The 23,062-nt window shown below is 33.8% G+C and overlaps 1 protein-coding gene across 6 annotated transcripts in view; it reads right to left on the bottom strand.

The window, feature by feature from the left end:
* Ash1l (ASH1 like histone lysine methyltransferase) overlaps positions 1–23,062 on the bottom strand; it is a 176,655-nt gene that overhangs the window by 132,442 nt on the left and 21,151 nt on the right. For 5 of the 6 annotated variants that reach the window (XM_078027422.1, XM_040287678.2, XM_005331359.4 and 2 more), the window contains exon 2: positions 16,987–17,507. The exons of the other annotated variant lie outside the window; for it this stretch is intronic. In XM_078027422.1, coding sequence (XP_077883548.1) covers positions 16,987–17,406 — 420 coding nt within the window. In that variant the 5' untranslated portion in view covers positions 17,407–17,507. The remainder of the gene's footprint in view (positions 1–16,986; positions 17,508–23,062) is intronic. 6 annotated transcript variants of the gene reach the window in all.

Genomic DNA, 23,062 nt, shown 5'->3' with positions numbered 1-23,062 from the left:
GAACAATGACTTTTTGAAAATGGTATCAAAAGGGGCTGGGGATGTGGCTCAAGTGGTAGCGCGCTACCCTGGCATGCGTGCGGCCCGGGTTCGATCCTCAGCACCACATACCAACAAAGATGTTGTGTCCGCCGAGAACTAAAGAATAAATATTAAAAAAAAAAAAAAAAAAGAAAGAAAATGGTATCAAAAGCAAAGGCAAATGCTATGGTTTTCCTATTGTTTGAGGATTCCCCCAAGGGTTCCCCCCAAGGGTTCACAAGTTGAAATTTATTCCTTGCTGTGAGATATTACATTGATGGAAACTTAATCCAACTATAGTGTTTAGAAGTGGGGTCCTTTAAGAGATGACCAGAATTAAATAATCATCAAATTAACAAAAATACAAAAAGGAATGTTGGCAAGAATATGGAGAAAAGAAGCCTTTATATACCATCAGGGGATAGTAGCCCCATTATGGAAAATACTTCCAAGTTCCATAAAATATTAAAAATTGGACTTCCATATGATCCAACAATCCCACTACTGAGTATATATTCAGAATAAATGAAAATAATATGTTGAAGAGACACCTATACTTCCAGGTTTAATGCAGCAGTATTTCAATGGGCAAGAAACTAAAAAAGGGAAGGGGGGGCAGGGGATTAGCAAGAGCAGTGGAATGTGATGGACATCATTATCCAAAGTACATGTATAAAGACTCGAATTGGATGTCTACATACTTCTTATATAAACAGAGACATTGTGGTACATATGTGTAATAATAATTGTCATGAAAAAAAAGTACATGTATAAAGGCATGAATTGGCATGAATATACTCTATATACAAAGATATGAAAAACTGTACTCTATATGTGTAATAAGAATTGTAATGCATTCTGCTGTCAAGTATTTAAAAAATAAAATCAATAAAACTAAAAAAAATAATCTAAGTATTTATCAAGACTAACCAATGGATTAAAAATATACAATAAAATATTATATATCCATATGAAATCTTGTCATGGATGAACCTGTTAACTCAAATAAGCAAAACAAAGAAATACTACATGATCTCATTCATATGTGGAATCTAAAAAAGTTATCTCAGAGTAGTCATCAGAAGCTTGAGAGTTAGGGACAGGAGAAAATAAGAAGTTATGTCAAAGGATATATAATTGTGGGGAGCCACTCTGAATGACCCACGCCTTCCATCCTGAAGCGAGAAGCTCTGACCCATCACTACATTTCGTAATGACTTGGGCACTGTCCCTGTTACCTATTCCTTTGTAATACTACCCCTTTGCCCTGTTTGGGATAGAATGTTCCAAGGAAATGCCCTTTGTGTGTCCGCTTCTCTTGCTCTACCTTTGGGTATGGCCTTCCTAGATGTCAGTCAACCTGCTGACACTAGACATCCTAAAGCTAACTCAACTCCCTGAAACCTGACCCCCTGCCTCATTTGAATGGCTTCTTCTCAATAATAAGTGTTCAGCACGTGCTCTCTTTCTGTGGACCCTTAAGGTTAGAGGAGCTGTTACATAACTCCAAAGAAAAAGGAATCTATGTCTCTTGTGTGATAATTTTGTGCTGCCCAGTTCACCTGGAGTGACCCTGAGTATTTTAGTTATGAGGAATTCGACATATAATTACAATAGAATAGGCAAATGGAGATAAAAAGTACATAAGTAATTGCCTGGGGCTATTGTAGGGAAATATGTATAACTATTACTGGCTATAGAGTTGCTTTCTTATATGATGAAAATCTAAAATTCATTAAGGTAATGGCTATAAAACTCTGAACATAAAAAAAAGCAATCTATTCTTCAAATAGGTGAATTGTATGTTATATGAATTATATCTCAGCAAAACTGCTTTAAAAAATTCAAAAATGTAATAAAGTACATTAGTGTGAGCATTATCTTATGTTTAAGCAAATAAATGCTAAAATATAGATAAGAATAAGTAATGCATTTATATAATTCTAATCTTCATAGAATTTTAGTGTACAAACCTAAAGAATATTAAACATATTAATCTTTAAGTGAAATATTTCACTTTCTTAAATTCTTGAGTCTTTCAAGAAAAATTCCTACTAGACAATTCTTCACATTGTGTAAAAATTAAAAGCAAACCTCAAATCAGAAATGTTACAAGAAATTCCAAAATGAATCACCTTCACCCATTAAAAAAAGAAATTACTTTGACCTGGAGCTAGTAAGGAATAGTTTACAAAATGAAAATATTAGAAGAAAACAGAATACCAAAAACAAGGTCTATTCTCATTCCAAAGGAAAAAAATGTAATGCTTTAAGATAATTCTTCAATGAGTATAATTTTGTAAGGTCTAAAATTTGAATAAGCTTATTTCTGAAATATTTCTATAGAGTACTAATCATTTTCAATATTTGATAAGAAAAATTTTTGAAATTTGCCCAAGTTATGAATCCAAGGTACAAAGTTCCTTTGAAAAACTATATTAAAACAGTTGTTTGTAAATTGTGTTCTGCTATGCACAAAATGTTAAATCAGTAAATATCCTACTTCTGTCCTACATATCAGACATTTAGATATATAAAACAATGCATGCTTGACAATACAGGATGATAAATTAAACATCTGTTTTGATAGTTCACAAGTGTCTTCATTTCCCCTTTTAACAAAAGAATGAACCTGACTGGTGAAAAGAAATCACAGAATGAAAAATGAGTAAAAAAAAAGGAAAAATAAATCATTTAACTGAATCATACAATAGGACAAACATATTAAGGCTATGAATGATTTGCGAATCATAATACAATGTTTTGTTCACATCCTCTAGTTGTTTACAGAATGATTAAGGTACAAAATCAGTTACAGAATAACTATAAGCATAAGTTCAGTAGTAGAGAGTGAAATTAACTTGCCATGTACTTAAATTAATGAAAAAGGAAAAGCTTTCCATTATTAAATATAAAAGAGTTCTGAAACAAAAGATTAATACTTCATTCTGTAGATAACAACACAAAAAAGGAAGACAAACAAAAAGTTTACTAAAAATATGTACACTCCTCAGAGTACATGGCATTCATTGCAAAGTTCCTCCTGTCATTCTATTATGTTGTAGATATTATGCCATTCTATTGTGTCATAGCATGAATGCAATTAAACAGATACAGATGGAAAATTTGCTTACAATTTTATCATCTTTTAAGCCAATCACACAAAATTCTATTGTAATGTTTCTAGATAAGATGTGTTCATTTTCCCCAAGTGATTAAATGAAACATAAGTCACCTGCAAAATGTTAGAACTTAGAAATATAAATAAGGGCAAGAATCTTAAATGTGTTTCTAAAAATATTTAGGAATAATTTTCAAGAAATGTACAAAGCTTCAGTTTGTGGCATTTAGTCAAGAGAATCAAAATATCTGAGAACAGAAGTAAAAATAATGCTAGCCAACTATATTAAAGAAAACCGAACTTACCGATAATTAAGCATTTTCATACAAAATAACCAAATACTTTCTATCCAAAAGCAGACCAATATGGACCTTTCTTTTTTTCTTTCTTCTTGTTAAGAGGGAAGTACTGGGGATTGAAATCTGGGGTGCTTTACCACTCAACTACAACCCTAGCGCTTTTTCATTTTTTGAGAAAGAGTCTTTCTAAGCTGCTTAGGGTCTCACAAAGTTGCTGAGGTCAGTCTCAAACTCACAATCCTTCTGCCTCAATCTCCCGAGTCATTGGGATTACAAATGTGCTCTACTTCACCTGGTTAGACTTTTCTTAAATTACAAAGCCACAGAGGTTCCAGACTTGAATTCTATTTTCCAGACTGAAGCCCAAACCCTATGCTCAGTCTCATTATACTCTATAATTGAGAGTAAGCCAAAACAAATTACTCAAGGAAGTTTAATTTCTTCATAAAAACATTATGACAATGGAACAACACAATAACAATATACAAATTGTGTGAGGTGAATTTCTACCAGCAAAGATCTCTTTTTGCTATATAATTTAAGGAACAAACATGTATGTTTGTCCCAGATATCAGAAGCAGAGGGCAAGTAGTTATTCTTTTTCATCACTATTTTATTCCAAAAATGAAAAAGTCACTGCAACAGTGACTTAATCTATAGTCTCTTAGGATGGTTAACTTCCCCCATAAATCCCTATCTAATTGTGAAAGAGATACAATTTAGACCTATATACTGTGATTTTGACTCACGAAGTCACGTCAGGCAGGAAACAAGTTCATCTTTACAAACACTTCTTCTATTAATCAACTGTCCTAAAAGCACCAAGTTTTGTTATTGTATTTAATTCTGATATCTTCCCTATTTATTTCCACGGAAGCTGTCTCAGAATTTATCAGAAATGTACACTTACTGAGCAGTCTACATGTATCTCTGGAGTGATTTTCAGGCATTAAAATGAAATAAAAGATATAAACAATCATAAAAATCGGTTCTGAATTAATGAATCAAAGTGATGGCATTTAGGCTTAATTCTCTGGGAAAGAGGAAGCTATATCTTCTTACAATTTGGCTCAATAATGACTTTTCCCATAGTAGGACCAACAATAAAATGAGAAACATGCACATTCCCCATATTTCACTATGTATACCACTAAATTAACCCAGAATACAGACTCAAGCAGATATCCCTTACATTCTACATTCTAAGAGAAAGTAAACCTCTCAATCAAAATGCAGTGCTGATTAAGTTCAAAATGAAAATGAGAATTGAGGATGAACCTGACTAAACTAATTATAGTAGTTTAAATCTTCCTGGTACATTTCTAGCAAAGGCTCCACAGTGCAACAGAAGGAATTTGATTCTCTGTTCTATTTAAGGGAATATATGCTTTTATAACTCTATTTTGGGGGGAAAAGTGACATCTTATCTTGTGCCCAAGGGCTTTGTGCGCGCGCTTGTGTGTGTGTGTGTGTGTGTGTGTGTGTGTAAGGGGGTGGGGCACTTTACCAAAACATGAACGAAATGTGAAGATCCAGGATAATCTGTTTAATTGCTACTACCACAGAGAACATGGATATTGTGCCCAGTACTCTTCTCTAGAATCAAATGCCTCAAGCAGCTTCCAAAGAAAATAATTAAGAGAAGGTAAGAAAACATAACAGTACTTAGCAGGTACCTACATACCATCAGGTCTTTTTTCTTGAATAGTTTTTATCAAAATAAACACAGGAATGAAAGGTAGCAATGGTATATGTAGACTTGCATTCTGGATCTTTTATAAATTGTAATAAGATATAATATTTATATCTATCCTTACCACTATCCCCAACAACCCCTGCTTCCTGGCAGCTTTCTTCCACCATGCCCTCTGTCATGATGTTCTGTCTCGTCTTGGGCCCAGAGCAATGGAGTTGATCAATATGGATTGAACCTCTGAAACCATGAGCTAAAATATTTTCTTCCTCTAAGGTGTTCTTATTTGGTCATCTGGTCACAGTGACCCAAAACTAACTACTACAAAAGTACTGAATGTGGTGCTGATAAAGAAGAGAACTTCCTGATGATAGAACAAGATAGACTCCACGCAAAGGATTCTCTAATGAAAAAGAATACTAGCCTGAAATAGGTGAAGTAGTAAGTCTGATCCACAAAACAGCTACAAAACTCTGGAAGGAGCTGGACACTACTCATGCCTTGATACTAAATAGAAATAACTGTTTCTTTATGTGTATGTCATTCTACTTGGAGAAACCAACCAGGCAGAGAAATGAATTGCTGAATGCCTAATAATGCCCTAGTACAATGTGCAAAATAAAGTATTACTCTGAAATGAAAGTCACTTCATAAATAAATAACTCTTATTACTTTTCTGTAAGTTCTTGACTTCTCAGCCTTTCTACTGAGAACTCATCAGAATAAACCTAAATTACAGTATCTGTTTCCTTTTAATAACATTTAAAATAAATTTGTGACTGCTAAAGAGAATGAATAAGTATCTTAGTCTAAAAATCCCTGAAAAATCGTTGAATTACAGCTGTTTTGGGTTTTTTTTAACCTCTCATAGGAATAAAAAGCAACTAATATATATATGCCATATTCTTTGAAATATTTTCATTATGTGATTTAAAATGTAAAACATTTACGGATATTTTAGTTACAATATAATTCATGTGAAACACTATTAAAAATATCAGAATATTAATACACTTCTGTGGTAGAAAAATGAAGCATGAAAGTTGAAAAATGCTTAAAGTACGTTAAATTTTAAAAGATGAAATAGTGTACATACAATTGACTTCAATATGTAAAACATATACAATAAAATCAAAAGCCACACTAATTGTTAGCAGTATTATCTTGGGTGGTATGATTATGAAGTGAAAACTTTTTCTCAAATATTCTTTTTTTTTTCTAATGCACAGTATGCATTTACTACCCTAATTAAAAAAAAAATAACAAGGAAAACAAAAAAGAAATAATAGGTTCAGAGGTGGCATCTTGCCCATAGAGCACAGCACTTTGACATGTTTTCCAAAATTGAAGGTAAAATATACATAAGAGATTCAAGACTTGGATGCTAAAAAAGAAAAAAAAAGAGGTTAAGAAAAGATCAAATTTAATAGTTCAGTACCTACTTTGCTTAAAGAGTAAGTACTGGTTCACCTCAACAATATCATTTCTCATATATTTGTTGATTTTGTCTTATTTGATAATCTGTATCCTTCACAGTTTAAGTAGATTTTAGAGAAAGCAAAATCTTAGAAATACTATATATCCAGACTGAAGGAAATGGTTTCATACTAAGTCATTCCATAGAAATAATAGTTAACAGGCTGGGACTGTGACTCAGTGGTAGAGTGCTCGCCTACCATGCATGAGGCACTGGGTTTGATCCTCAGCACCACATAAATGTAAAATAAAGATATTGTGTATAACTAAAAAATAAATATTAAAAAAGAAACAATAGTTAATATGGAAATTACCATCCTATTACAATATATTCCTCTCTTAACTATTGACATTAGACATTTGCTAGTACAAAGCAATGGTTATTTGTAATATATATGCTACAGTTATATTAAGCAATCCCAGGAAGACACCCTTCACCTTTTACTACCTTTTAGCTTAAGGTAGAGTGTAGGAGAAGTGAAGAATAGATATCAAAAGTTTTCTTCTAGAAAGAAAATAATTCTTATTATTTTTTGTTTTGTTTTGCGGTGCTGGGGATTGAACTCTGGACCTTGTGTATGTTTAAGCAGGTGATCTAGCACTGAGTTTCGCCCTAAGCCTGGAAGAGGATTCTTTTTTTGTTTGTGTTCTTATGAACCCAGGGGTAGAACCAGTGGTAGAACCACTGAACTATACCCTCAACCTTTTTTTATTTTGAGACAGGGTCTTGCTAAATTGCCTGGGCTGTGCTGGTAATCTGTGATCATCCTATTTCAGCCTCCCCAGTTACTAGGATTATAGGAATGCATCACCACACTTGGCTTGGAAGAGAATTCTTAACTGTTAGATTTTGAAGTAGTTTAAAATACACACACACACACACACACACACACTCTTTAAACAGATTAACACCACCAAAAGGGTAAAACTGAATCCAGTTGTGTCCTGAACCCACAATTCACCTTATTTCCCTTTCCGCTTTATATTCAAATCCCTACAACTCATTCTTAAACCTGATCTCTAATGCCACCTGCTGTTGCAGTTCTAGGACCTCAAAAGTTCTACAAATCTGATCCAATATTATCCCTGGCTTGATTTCACTCCTGCATAAAATAAAATTCAGGTACTATACTTTTTGGTAAGATGTAACATTAAACCTACAAATGACTGAGCTCCTTCATACTATAAATAATCACAAATTACTCAAAAGAAAACTTTTTAAATAAAAGCAACATTAACTTTTAATTTTACCTCTGAGAGGAATATTATAATAAAGTATGATTATATCTTTAAAAAAAAAACAAAAAAAGTCCTAAGAAAATGAGTTCAGTCATGTAATTCTTTCCTTTCTTTCTTTTTTTTCTTTTTTTTTTTTTCTTTTTTTGGTACTGGGATTGAACTCAGGGCATTCAGCCACTGAACCATTTCCCCAGCCCTATTTTGTATTTTATTCAGAGACAGGGTCTAACTGAATTGCTTAGCTACTAGTCGTCACTGAGGCTGGCTTTTAACTTGCAATCCTCCTGCATTAGCCTCCCAAATCGCTGGGATTACAGGTGTGCATATTGCGGCTGGCAGAGTCATGTAATTCTTACTTTAAAATTTTATATTGCTAAAAGGAACACTAAACACAGAACAAGATTTTTAAATTTTTTTTTTTAAAGCTGTAGATGAACACAGTGCCTCTTTTTATGCGGTGCTGAAGACTGAACCCAAGGCCTCACACATGCTAGGCAAGTGTTCTACAACTGAGCTACAACCTCAGCCCCAGAACAAAATTTTTTAAATGAAAAAAAAAAATCCACTTGTAATCATTCAATGGAAGCTTCATTCCAATATCTATTAATATTTACATTTTCTTGGTACTAATATAAACTAAAAGGGCTATCAAATTCTAGTACAGTTACAAAACTAAGGGAAGTATCAGATACTATCCTCTAGTATTACTTTGTTCCAGAAGTTCCATCTCTTTCTAGCAAATTCTACCTAATTTTAAACATGCGTTCCTCTATAAAGTTCTCATTGTATATTATCTTTCTTGCCACCTTCCCCAACAATTCTGTGATTTCCATAAACATTCTGTAAGTATTTCTAGTTATGTCAGTTGTCATATTACTCCTCAATCTTTTCATGGCACAGAATAGGCAATATTTTATGAAAAAATGAATAAATCAAAGAATGCTGAGTCTACATTAGATAGTATGTCCAAAATTGATTTAAAAACAGTTTCCCTCTTTTGTAAAAGTACAAAGCAAAATGTTCATTCATTTTTAACAGTTATCTAAAGTTAAAAGACATAATAAAATTACAAACTTAAGATGGTAGAAATGTTTGAAATTAGTGACAATGACTGCACAACTCTGTGTACCCCTAGTATGGCTGCACATTTTTAAAGGGTAAATTTTGCATATTTGAATTATATCTGAACAACAAATATATATGCTTTATTCTAAAACTGGGCTAACTTTCTATAGGGTACAATGTAAGGGAACAACTCTAAACAGAAAACAACCATACTACTATTAGCAGAAATGCCAGGAAAGAAAACCCAAAAACCTAGGGAAAATCAAACCAATCTTTTTCAACAACTCCATTTCAAAATAATTAAAATTCGCAGGCACAGTGACACATGCCTGTAATCCCAGCAGCTCAAGAGGCCGAGGCAGAGATAGGAGGATCTTGAGTTCAAAGCTAGACTCAGCAAAAGCCAGGCACTAAGCAACTCAGTAAGACCCTGTCTCTAAATAAATTACAAAATAGGGTTGGGGATGTGGCTCAGTGATTGAGTGCCCCTCAGTTCAATCCTTGGTACAAAAAAAGAAATAATTAAAATTTGTTTAAGCAATTTAAATTTTGCCTGGAAAATTATGAATATGAGCAAGATCTAATGCATATTATTAACCCACTATTTTCTTACTTGAGAGACATTTATCTACATGTCATTAAATTCTCAATAGGTCTTGAATCTAAAAATTGAACTCATGGGTTTTAATATTTTTCAACAAAAAAATTATTTCATTGATATTAATTACTTTTTCAATGAGGGTTTCTTAAATAACCTAGTAAGATAGCATAGACCTTTCTTTTCTCTTTGTTTTTTTCTTTTTGAGATGAGGGGCTTGCTATGTTGCATACACTGGTCTTGTAAACTCAAAATCCTGTGCCTCAGCATTCCTAGTATCAGGGATTACAGGTATGTACTACCACACCCAGCTAGATATTTCTTTTCTAAATAGAAATTTATCTTTTGGAAACAAAATTATAATTGTAGCTATGAATTTTATTTACAATTTATTGTGTTCTTTAAATGTGTATTTCTAAACTAAAGTAACATCAAATAAACTAACCAGTGACAACATGTTACTCAATCTAGCGACATGTTTCAATGCTATTTGACCTAATTTGTAATGAATACATATTGGTAGTAAAGTATCTATTGCCCCAACCTGTTCTGCTCATCAAAATTTCAATTTTTAATCACCATCAGTAGGAAACAGATATTCTATTTTTCATTTGCTACCAAAGTATACTAAGTACACTATGATCATAATAGTATACTAAGTATATAATACATAAGTAGACTAAGTAAACTATGATGCAAAACTCCAAAGTTGAAATTTTCTTTAAACGGTGGAAAGGAATGTATACTGCTTCTTCTTTTAAATTAGTATGTAATAAATATAAGTAAATATTATTACTTCCACTTTCACTTTCTAAAATACTACTGGAAAATGTACCATTCTGATAATTTATGAAATGGCACAGAAAATACATGAAATTGAAAGAAAGCCAAATATAAACATTTTATAGGAAGGGTGTAAGAGAGTTTTTTTCACTTTAGAAAGAAAAATAATAAAGGAAATCCTACTCTAAAATTAATAATGAATGTATTTCTTATAAAACAATCAGGTGATTTCTATTTCTAGCCAAATGGCAAACTAAATAGTATGAAAAGTATTCTATTGCTGGGTGCAGTGGCACACTACCTTTAATCCCAGTGGCTCAGGAGGCCAAGGCAGGAGGATGGAGGATCACAAGTTCAAAGCAGCCTCAGCAAAAGCAAGGTGCTAAGCAACTCAGTGAGACCCTATCTCTCTAAATAAAATACAAAATAGGGCTGTGGACATGGCTCAGTGGCCAAGTGCCCCTGAGTTCAATTGCCAGTAGTTAAAAAAAAAAAAAAAAGTATTCTATTCTATCTATTACAACAAAGTAACTTAATCCAACATAAGATATGTATCACAGCAGTGTCTCTCTCCTAGGAAATAAGAAAAAAAATCTCTACAAAGGCCAAAAGAAAAGAAAAGAAGGAACAGATCTAATTAGGCATGACTGTCCAGAGGATTAACGCACCAAACTATGGCCTAAGAGGCAAAAGTACAGCCCCCAGAAAAGGAGGTATAAACATACCTGACTCCTAGCAAAGTAAATTCAAAGCTCAATTCTCAAGCCAACATCAAATTAGGCTCCAAGATAAAGATGAACAAAACACAAACTTTATAATCAGCTGGACAAGTTCTAGGAAAAAAAATACTACATATGCAAATACTGCATTAAGCTTACAAATTAATAGGCAAGAAAAAAGCAAACTGCACTGTAATGAGGAAAAATTAGTCCAATCTATAAAACAATTAAAACTATATCATGGGCTGGAGTTGTAGCTCAGTAATAGAGCGCTTGCCTCATACATGTGAGGTTTGATTCTTAGCACCCATATAAACAAATAAATAAAATAAAGGTCCATTAACAACTTAAAAAATAAACAATTTTAAAAAAAAGAAAGAAAAACCCTATATCATGTTGGCAAATAAACACAAGCATCAGCAACATAATAGAAATTCAGACCAAACCCAAGTACATAAGGAAATTTGTAGTGCCTCAAATCAGAGAGATCAAAGAGTTCTTTTTTTTTCTTGTTACATGAGGTGTACAGTAGAAAATCCTTCTCCCTAGCCTTCAACCTCATTACATATTTTATTAAAGGTCTCTGTTAGCATCCTAAAATAATGAAAAATATCACACAGTACAGGAAAGTACAAAATGCATCAACATACAGTCTGATAGATAACTATGTGTATATTAAAAGCAATATGCAGAAGAAATCAGTAAAACTGAGGTTCTACTGGTGATTGAACCCAGAGTCTCACAGTTGCTAAGGAAGAGTGCTACTCTTAATTCTTTTTCATTTTTTATTTTGACACAGGGTCTTGTTAATTTGCCCAGGCTAGTCTCAAACTTTCGAGATCCTCCACCTCAACTTCCAAAGCAGCTGGGATTATAGGTATGTACTCCTCACCTAGGAAAGACAGATGTATGCATTTGAAAGAGATGTAAGTTTGAACCATAACTTTATTACTATACTGTAATAAAGTTCAAAAGAATAAAAAATATTTATATGTTAAAAGTGAAACACAAGCCAGGTTCAATGGCATATGCCTGTAACCCCAACAAACTGGGAAGCTGAGATAGAAGGATCAAAGGTTTGAGGCCATTCACACAGCTTCATAAGATCCTCAGCAACTTAAGTGAGACCCTGTGTCAAATTAAAAACTTAAAAGGGCTGAGGATGTAGCTCAGTGATAAAGCACCTCTGGGTTCAATCCAGAACACCACCCACTCACCAAAAAAAAAAAAAAGGAAGAAACAAAGAGTACTACAAAAGAAAGAAACAAAAATCTTTTAAGAACTTGTAGTGAAAAAGGCTTTTCTAATTACACACCGAAATCCAGAAATCATAAAAGATTTATGATTAAATATAGGTTTTTAAAAAATAACAAATAATTCTACATGGCAAAATAAGATAAAAAGTGACTAAAGACAAATAACTAACTGAAAACAAATTTGCAATCCATATTTCCAATGACTAAAGAAACCCTCTTAGTCATGGTATTCAAAAATCTCCAGAATAAATTATTAAAGTAGAAAAAGTTGCAAAGAAAGTGTACAGCATGCTACTATTTGTATTTTTAAGTACAGGAAGGATATACATATGTTAGACATGTATTTGCTTTATGTGCATAAAATATTTCTCAAACATATCAAAAGCACTGATGAGGGATTTACTTTCTGGAAGTTTCCTTGCATGAACTTTGGTCCCAAATAATTTATTCTTAATGTAGTAGAGGTAAACCTGAAGGCACATTTGATATAAAGTTTTCTTCATTTTGGCTGAGTAATGGTTGTTTTGCTTACCACTTATCACAGAATGGTGCTATTAAACTGCTGAAGGTGGGGGGAATCCAAAATGAATTTGCTCAGATTGTTGAAAATGAGTCATATAGTAACAATGTTTGTTTTTCCTTTTTATGTTTAAAGGGATCTGTAGATGCCAAGCAATCTGTATCAAAATTCCAACATTCTCTGGAGAAATAGAACACTCTCAAAATTCATATAGAATCTCAAGGAATCCCAACATGCCAAAACAATCTTGAAAAAGAACAAAGCTGAAGGACTCACATCTCACTTCAAAATGAATTGCAAAGCTTTAGTAATCAAAACAAGGTAGTACTGTTAAGACAGACTGAACAATGGAATTGAAGAGTCCAGAAACAAATCTCCATACACATATATATGGAATTTTTTTTAAAAACAAAGGAACCAGAACCAGGAAATTAATTCTCTTTAATGAAGGTGCTAATAAAACTATTCGCATTCAAAAGAATCAAGTTGGAACTTTACCTTAAATCATATACAAGATTTAACTTGAGTCAAACTTACATATAAAAACCAAAACCATAAAATTCTTAGAAGAATACATAAGGAGAAATACACTGAATTTGCCCAGTTATTACTAAGATACTCCAAAAACATATGCAGGAAAAAACAAACTGGACTTCATCCCTGTTTTTAATCAAAGAACTCAAACAACACAACTCAAAAATGGTCAGAAAATCTGCATAGACATTTGTCAAAAGTGATACATAAATGACCACTAAGCCTATGAAAAGATGTGATCATCATTAGTCCCTAGGAAAATGTAAATCAAAACCACAGTCAAGAAAAGGAAGGAATAAAGGAGAGGATCTGGAGAAATTCTGGAATACTTATGGTTGTTGGGAATATGAAATAGTGTAGCATCTATGGAAAAGTTTGGAACTTCTTCAAAATCTAAACAAGAGAATTACTATATGATCCGTCAACTCTATTCACAAAGTACTGTTGGCCCTCAATATCCACGGGTTGGGGAACCAATGATTGAAGCAACCTTAGATCAAAAATGTTCAGGAAATAATTCTATCTATACTGAACATGCATATACTTTTTTCTTATTATTCACTAAACAATATTATATGACAACTATTTACACAACATTTACATTACATTAAGTATTTAAATAATCAAGAGATGATTTAAAGTATATGGGAAATTTTATGTAGATTATACTCAAAACACTACGATATTTTACATAAGGGACCTGAAAATCCAAAGATTGGGGTGGGGGGTAGTAACCAGGGATTAAACTTAGCACAGTCGACCACTGAGCCACATCCCCAGCCCTTTTTGTATTTTATTTAGAGACAGAGTCTCACTGAGTTGCTTTGTGCCTCACTTTTGCTGAGGCTGGCTTTCAACTGGCAATCCTCCTGCTTTAGCCTCCCAAGCTGCCGGAATTACAGGCACGCACCACCATGCCCAGAGAGGATTTTTATATAATATAGGTATTTTTCATACCAATGTTCATTGCAGCATTATTCACAATAGTCAAGGGTGGGAAGCAAACCAAGATTCCACCAATAGATGAATGATTTTTTTTTTTTAAATGTGGTGTACTCATATGACAGAACATCACTCCGATATAAAAAGGAATGAAAGGCTGGGGGTATAGCTCAATTGGTAGAGTGCCTGCCTCGCATGCACAAGGACCTGAGTTTAAACCCCAGCACCACAAAAAAAAAGGAATGAAGTTCTGGAAAATACTACATGGAACAACCTTGAGAACATTATGAAATACACCAAACAAAACAGGACAAGTATTGAATGATGACACTTTTATCAGGTATCTTAAATAGGCAAAAAAAAAAAAAGTACACAAGACGTTCTCAGTTGCTGGGTACAGGGAAAATCGGAGTTATTGCTTAATGTTTACAGAATTTGGATTTAAGAAGTTTGGGAATAGTAGTAATGGTTGTATAACACAGTGAATGTGATTAATGCCATTGAATTGTACAGTTAGAAATGGTTTAATTTTTATTTATTCATTAATTTTTTATTTTGGGGGGTACACAGGGATTGAACCCAGGGGCACTTAATCATTGAGTTACATCAGCAGCCCTTTTATTTTCAGACAGGGTCACTGGGATTATAGGCGTTTGCCACCATGCCTGGCTTTAAAATGATTAAAATAATAAATCCCAAATTACATATACATTTAGCATCAATCTAAAAAATGAACATAATACACTAAAAATCATTTAATTTAAATGGTGCATTTGTGATGATATTTGAATTATATCTTGATAAAGATGTTATTTAAAAACAGATAATAGAGGGGAGGGGGGATAGTAGGGGATAGGAAAGGTAGCAGAATACAACAGTCACTAATATGCCATTATGTAAAATGTGAGTATGTAACAGAAGTGAGTCTGCAATTTGTATTTGGGGAGTTCAAAACCCAATTGAATCAAATGTATGAAAGATGATATATTATGAGCTCTGTAATGTTTTGAAAATCAATAAAAAAATGAAAATTAAAAAAAATAAAATTAAAAAAATAAATAAAATAAAACAAAATTCTAAAAATAAATAAATAAATAAAAACAGATAATACTTCCATTTCAGAAATGAGGAAAACAAGGCTCAATTTACCTAAGATTTATCTTGTTGATTTTTTTCAAGAACTGAATACAATACCCAATTTTTCCTGACATTGTAATCCGCAAACTTATTCATATGATTTCATGAAGAAGTCATCATAAAATATATCTTAAATCTCTATACTCTAATGCAGAAGGGCAATCTATTAGAAATTTCTGAATGCCACAGCAATTTTGGAGAACAAAAGAGCTTTGCAGCATTGTAGTTTCTGGTAACAAGTAAAATGCACATGAATGACAGGAAAGAATTAAAGCAGGTTGGGGATGCAGTTCAGAAGTAGAGTGCTTGCCTAATGTGCACAAGCCCTGGGTTCGATCCCAAGTCATACTCGCACATGAGGGAGGGAGAGAGGGAGGAAGGAAGAACCCAATCCTAACATAGCAGTATTTCTAGGGTCCATCACAAGCGTATGTTATTGCCAAGTAATCTTATGAAAATTTTACAGAACTTTGTTCCATGAAAAACAAGGATATCCAAAACTTGCAACCAGCATCTCTTTCTCTGCAGAACAGATCATAACAAAAATTTATCAGAATAGAGGCAATTATTGATTAACATGAGAAATGTGCATAGGAAGGAAGGAAGGAAGGAAGGAAGGAAGGAAGGAAGGAAGGAAGGAAGGAAGGAAGGAAGGAGAGAAGGAAGGAAGGAAGGAGGGAAGGAGGGAGAAAAAAAGAAAGGGGAAAAAAGAATTAATGATAAAAAACCAAATCATCATTTAAAACAGTGAGTAATATTCTTTTAGCCAAAATATTAAGCCAACTCTTTCTCCCTGTTTTACTCATATATGAATACTATCTTAAATCTGTGGGAATATATATATATATAAAATATATAAAATAATGCATAAAGGGACTAAAACTTGTGGTCAACAAAACAAAGCACAAATGTGAGATCTTTATTAGACAAGGTAAACAGAAATGAAGAAGAGTTAGAGGAGTAATTGGATATCTGACAGAAGGGGGATGACTTTTCTTTTTGTTTTTTTGAAATGGGGTCTCACTACGTTGCACAAAATAGTCTCAAACTCATGAACTTAAGCAATCTTAAGTAGTTGGAGCTTCACCCAGCTGACATTTTTAATATATTAACTTGCCTTATGAGGAACAACAACAGAAATATTTTACAAAATAATTCATTTAACAAAAGCTTTCAACATTTCTTAGTGAATCTGATACTTTCCAACCATCCTGGAAGGCAGGTAATAATATAATCAATTAATAATATCTTTGGGCTCAGTTTCTCCTCTGTTAATTTGTCCATGATGACACTGTTAGTAAGTAGGAAGGCAAGATTCAAATCTAGGTTTCCTGACTACAAATCCAATATTTTTCCCACTAACCTTAGAAGTAATAATCAGAGTATGCTCCATTTTAAATATCTGTCATAATTTTATAAGTAAATTTTATTACATTGTATACCATTACATCTTTGACATGACTCACAGACTATTTGGAAATAACATAAAAAGATTAAAATCAAATTTCCTAGAATAGGTATGTAAATCAATAGAAAAATCTGAATACTTTCAATGACCACATATTGCTGGGCATTACACTTACCCTTTTTGGAGGACAATGTTCACTCTTTTCATCTGTCATTTTCCCACTTTTAAGCGTTTTCCTTGGGTGCTTGATAGTTGTTTTTATGGCAGGTCGACATACATAATTCTCCAAGTTCTTTGGAGGTTTTTTAGTTCTCTTAGCCTGAAGGCCAATTTTCAATTTTAAATTTCCCTCTGAAAAGTTTGTCTCTTTCACTGAAAACTGCTGCTGTGCATCAGTCAAACCATCATCTTTCCCTGCTTCAATGTTTCTTTCCCGATTCCGCTTTCGAAGGTCCTCTTCTTCCTTTGTGTTACTCTCTAGCTCTACTTCTCTCTTGCTGACCAGTGTGCCAGTACTGATGGCAGAAGGACTCTTTCTTGAAAAACCTTCGGAATCAGAACCCAATCCTAACATAGCAGTATTTCTAGGGTCCATCACAAGCGTATGTTATTGCCAAGTAATCTTATGAAAATTTTACAGAACTTTGTTCCATAAAAAACAGGGATTTCCAAAACTTGCAACCAGCATCTCTTTCTCTGCAGAACAGATCATAACAAAAATTTATCAGAATAGAGGCAACTATTGATTAATATGAGAAATGGGCATATAGGGAAAAGGATAAGAAGTCAAAAAGCACCCCCAAAAAAATCAATTAAAACAGATCAAATTATAGTTTGAAATCGATTTAAGACCATTTAGTTAAAAATATGTTTTAAAATTTCAGAAATTTTTTACTCTACAAATATCATGAACAAATATAAGTGGCATGGTACAAATCAAAATTGAAGAATCACTATTACAACTCAATCAAGAAATTTTTGCAACTGATGGTCAAGCAAACACAAAAGATAAAAATAATTTTTTTAGAACTCTTCAATTTGAAAAGAATATATTCCTTATATTTTAGTTAAATAAAATCAGTTTTACTGAAAGTAAAGGACATTTTACTGGTTTTTAAGTGGGTTTCAGTGTTCTAACCATTTTTAAGAAACTGTCAGGCTTTTTATGTTAGGACTTTGAGGCAGGAATAATCTTGCTGTACAATTTACTCAATCCATCCAAAAATATTTCTGACCACCCATTATATGCCAGGCATTATACTACATCCTGGAAATATAATATGTATTCAACAAATCCACTCAGTTCCTAAATTTATGAGGCTTAAAATCTAGCAAAAAAGACAATAGAGAAATGACTGAGAACAATTGCTATTAACACTTTTGAAAATCAGAAATTAATTTTTGTAAGTTTTCCTAATAGCAAATAGTCAGTTGGCATGTGTCAATTCCCCAAATGCATAATATTTGGCAGACGGCAGCTTACTAAGCTACACCCCCAGTTTTCTGCAATTTTTGAGACAGTCTTACAAAGTTGCTGAGGGTTTTGCTAAATTGTGGAGGTGAGCCTCAAAACTGTGATCCTCCTACTTCAGCCTCCTGAATCACTGAGATTATAAGAGTGTGCCACTATAGCTGGCTACATATATTTTAAAAAGAGCATTTTGATTTATTTTTTGATAGGTGGTATGCCTAATCTAAGAATCTATACTGTACAACCTTCCCCCATATATAAAGGTCCTCATGAAACCAGATTAGCATATAATCCAAAGGCCGGCTGGTGAACATAAAACAAAACAAAATAATCTACTATTCTTGAGGACTGAAAGACTTATATTGTTTCAAGCATATGCCCAACTCAAGATCCGGGATTAGGAGTTGAGGCTATAGCTTAGTGGTAGAGCACTTGCCCAGAGTGTGTGAAGCACTGGGTTTGATCCTCAGCACCAGATAAAAATAAATTTAAATTTAAAAAAATACTGTGTCTATCTACAACTAAAAAGAAAAAGATCACGGACTAGTATTTAGAAAAAGGATAATCTCATATCCCTTGGAAAATACCATTTATGAAATAAAATATTTTACAATTTTCACTATGTGCCATAATGATTTTCTTTTCAAAGGACAAAGACCATGATATAAAGCTGTTATACAGCTCCTACAAGAAGTATCAGAAAAATACCTAACCCAACAACTGGCATGTAGCAAGGATTTAACAACAGACACTCAATATTTTAATACTGGTAGTAGTTGTAGCAATGGCAGCAGCAGCATTTTAAGCAGTTACTAAGCAAATGATGGTCAACTGACTATTCTCTTTAGTTTGTCCCATTCCAAAAGAATAATCTTCCAATGATTTCACTTTGGTAAGTCTGCTACTACTTTACAATGGTATTCAAGGTATTTAATAAACTGGGTAGTCTCACGATTTAAAATTGTTTAATCTTATTTCCAACGTACATCTCCTATGATTTAGTCAACTCAGTTTTCTTTACTGTCTCCAAGAAATTATATTTGCTTTTGCTTCTGTGTCATAATGCTTTCTCTCCCTTAAAAGTACAGAGTTCTATCTTTAATATGATGGATTTGGGATTCTAAAATTCAAAATACTCTTGAAAATCAAGGTTTTTATCATAATTCATTAGTGACAAAACCTGACCTGCACCTATTTTAGTCTTAATCATCATAATTTCTATGCAGGGGCTGGGGCTCAGCAGTAGAGTACTTGCCTAGCATGAGTTGGGCCCGGGGTTCGATCCTCAGCACCACATATAAATAAACAAATAGATAGATAGATAGATAAATGTATTGTGTCCAACTACAAAAAATGAATTTTTAAAAAAATAATTTATATGTATATTTACATGTTACAATGCAAAAGTATTAAGGTGTTTGATTACAGAGTGCTTTTCCAAACACTCTGGTGCCACATCACCCAATCTAGGTAACCTTTTTAAAAGATGGGAAACAGACAAATCTTTGGCATCAAAGATTCTGAAGGATGGGCTATGGACCTATGTTCTCAGACCTACATTTATCCATCCCTGAATACTTATTATTCACATAGGATCACAATGGGGGCAATTGAGTTTTTCTTACTCCACATTGTCAGCATCTAGGGATACAAATAAGTATTTGAATGGATGAATCAATGAATGAAGGTCTCTATAATTTCAAACACAATATTTGGCCTATAGCAAATGTTTCTCCTTTTCTATTTTACAATGAGAAATTTATAAATAATTTTTAACATATATTTCATTTAGATGATTTTCTAAAATATATTAATTTTATCAGTGACATTTCTCAGCACGTTTTATACCTCTTCTGTCCCTGTACCATCAAGGGTTGTCTAAGAAAAGCAAATATGCTGACTGATCTCACTTTATATTCCTGACCAATAACTTTAAGTGAGCCCTTATTGCAAACAACTTATTTCTCTAATCCATGCACACCAGCACCCTTCTAGGTAACTACTTCATCCCATCTTCACTCCCTTCATCAACTGCCTACTGTCTGACAATGGCAGTAAAAAGGATCAGAAGAAAATTGCCAAAACAACCTATTGTTTATCTCCCCACTTATCTCCATCTATTTCTACAGACTGCCTTCCTTCTTAAACAATACATAAGTTGTTTCTACTTCCAATTCCTTGAGGACTAAATCCTATCAGTTTTCTTCATGCAACTACATCCCCCTTTCCCATCATATCATCTTACCTTTCCTCTGGATAATGCCAATCATCATGAAAATACACTAAAGTATCTCCTCATCCAAGAAAACTTCTTTACTCCACATGTTCCTCCAGTCTCCCAATTTCCTATTCATCCTTACAATAAAACTTCTTGAAAGAGTTCTCTATAGTCCCTATCCTCAAATCCTCATATTTTCTTTTCATGAATATACAATCACACTTTCACAGTCACCACTGCACATAAACTTGTCAAGGTCACCTTTATGTTGCTAAGTACAATATCAATTCTCAGTCCTCTCTATTGGGGACCACCCTGAACAGGAGGATGCATACACCTTTAAGTCTTGAGCAAGGAGGTACTAGACTGGCATTGCACCCATTGCAATGCATATAGACTTACCTCTGCTCAGACAGAAAGGTGGAGCTCTGGGAGTTGGCATTACCCAATGGGAGTGGGCTGACTCCTTGTTCCTTTGTAATCCTACCCCTTGCCTGTTTTTGGATAGAATGTTCCATTGAATAGCTCCCTCCAATAAAAGCCAAGTTTCAGGGCATGCTCCCCCTCTCTTGCCAGCCTCCCAAGCTTTTCTCTTGCCCCTCCTTGTGAGAGCTTGTGGCTGGAGGTGGAGAAGCCATCCTAAAGCCTGTGAAAAAGGTTTCTTTTGTGTGTACCTCAAATTTGTTTTTATTTCACAAAGAATTTGTGTCACTTCAAATTCACCCAAGTGACCCCGGTTCAGCAGTCCGGGCTACACCTCTCATCTCACCAGACCACTCAACAAAATTAGAGCAGAACAGTCCCTTCCTGTCTTCACAAGACTTCCACAATACCTGTCTTCGTTCTTCTCCCGCACTGACTGGTCAATCTCTCCCCTTTGCTGGTTTTCTTCTTCATGACAGGTAAATATGAGAGTCCTAGGATTCTTCCTTATTCCATCTACACTTCCTTCATAAATGACCTGATCCAGTCATTGATGACTCATAAGTATCCATCTCCAGAAAAAGACAAGTGGAGACCTCTTCCTGGAACTTCAGACTCTTATACTAAATGCATACTTGACACACTGGCTGGATGTGTAATAAATAGGCACTTCAGGCTTGACATGTTTAAAATCAATTCATCTTTGCTCATCACCAGAAATCTATTATTCCCATGTGTTTCCTGACAACCCCAACCAGAAATATGAGGTCAAAAATTTCTAATCAGATTTTGATTCCTTTCTGTCCCTTGTAATCCACATGCCCATTTGTTCAGCAAACTCTATCAGATTTACCTTCAAAATATATGTAGAATCGATACTTCTCACTATTTTGACAGACATCAGATACATGTGATCATAATACCTGACCTGAAATACAACAGCCTTCTAACTTATTCCTGGCTTCAATTCTCATATCTCTTACAGTGTTCTCAAGTCAGCAGCAAAATGATCCTATTAAAGCCTGAGTTAACTGTGTCACTCCTTTAATCAAAACCATAATGGCTTCCTATCTCATTCAAGAGTAGAAGCCAGATTTCTTATAATGGTGTATAGAGAGTATTTAATCTACCCTACAATCCCCTCTACCTCACTTCCATGTCTTACCAGTCTCCCTACCTAGTTCCCCATAGAGGGTACAAAGATCTTCCTTTAGTGTCCCAAATACAACAAAAAATAAGTCGTATAACTCAGGGCCTTTTCATTTACTACTGCCTAACTAGACACCCTTACCTCAGATAATTGTATGGTCTTTTTCACTTGATGTCTTTGCCTAAATGTAAACTTATAGAAAAGGCATTCCCTGACAACCCTATATAACAGAAAGATCCCCGTTCTCATCACTCTCTTCTCACACTCTTTTTGCTGTTCTTATGTACTCTAATATTCCTCTCATTATCAGGTACACAATACATTCATTTGTTTATTGTCTGTACCTTATTCCAATAGGAAATGGACTTTTGTTAGTTCAGTTCATCGTTGTATCCTAACACCTACAACAGTAACCTATCACAATAAGTAGGTTTCAAAAATATTTGCTAAATTAATTTCATGCCGTATGAGAGTTTTGACGTTATTGGCTCCAATTTGTCCTTTTTCTATTTTACTTTTCCCTTTCATGTTTCCTAATTTCTAATGACCAACCTGGGTTTCCTATTTCTAAAGGCAAACTAATGTACCTGCCATGTATCTTTTTGGTTAGTTGTTAAAACAAATTCTTTGTGAAATAAAAACAAACAACATTTTACACAAAAACAAGTATTTTTATATTCATTTCACTCAAATACATACTTTCTTAAATTTCCCTATAATTTTTTGTTTGTATGTTATGAAAGAATTCTAGGAGCCTTACTATTTATAAATGGAAATTAGAATTTCAGCATTTTGCCCAAAGAAAGAAAATCATTCTTGACCCTTACTGACTCACTGTCAAAACATTAAACAGAAGGGTCCAGCAAAGCGCAGTGGCGCACACTTAAAATCCCAGCAGCTCAGGAGGCTGAGACATAAGGATCAAAGAGTTCAAAGCCATCCTCAGCAAAAGCTAGGTGTTGACTAACTCAGTGAGACCGTGTCTCTAA

This window comes from Ictidomys tridecemlineatus, chromosome 11 (genome assembly GCF_052094955.1).
Source record: "Ictidomys tridecemlineatus isolate mIctTri1 chromosome 11, mIctTri1.hap1, whole genome shotgun sequence".
NCBI lineage: Eukaryota > Metazoa > Chordata > Mammalia > Rodentia > Sciuridae > Ictidomys > Ictidomys tridecemlineatus.
This window is presented reverse-complemented; position numbering and strand designations above follow the sequence as displayed.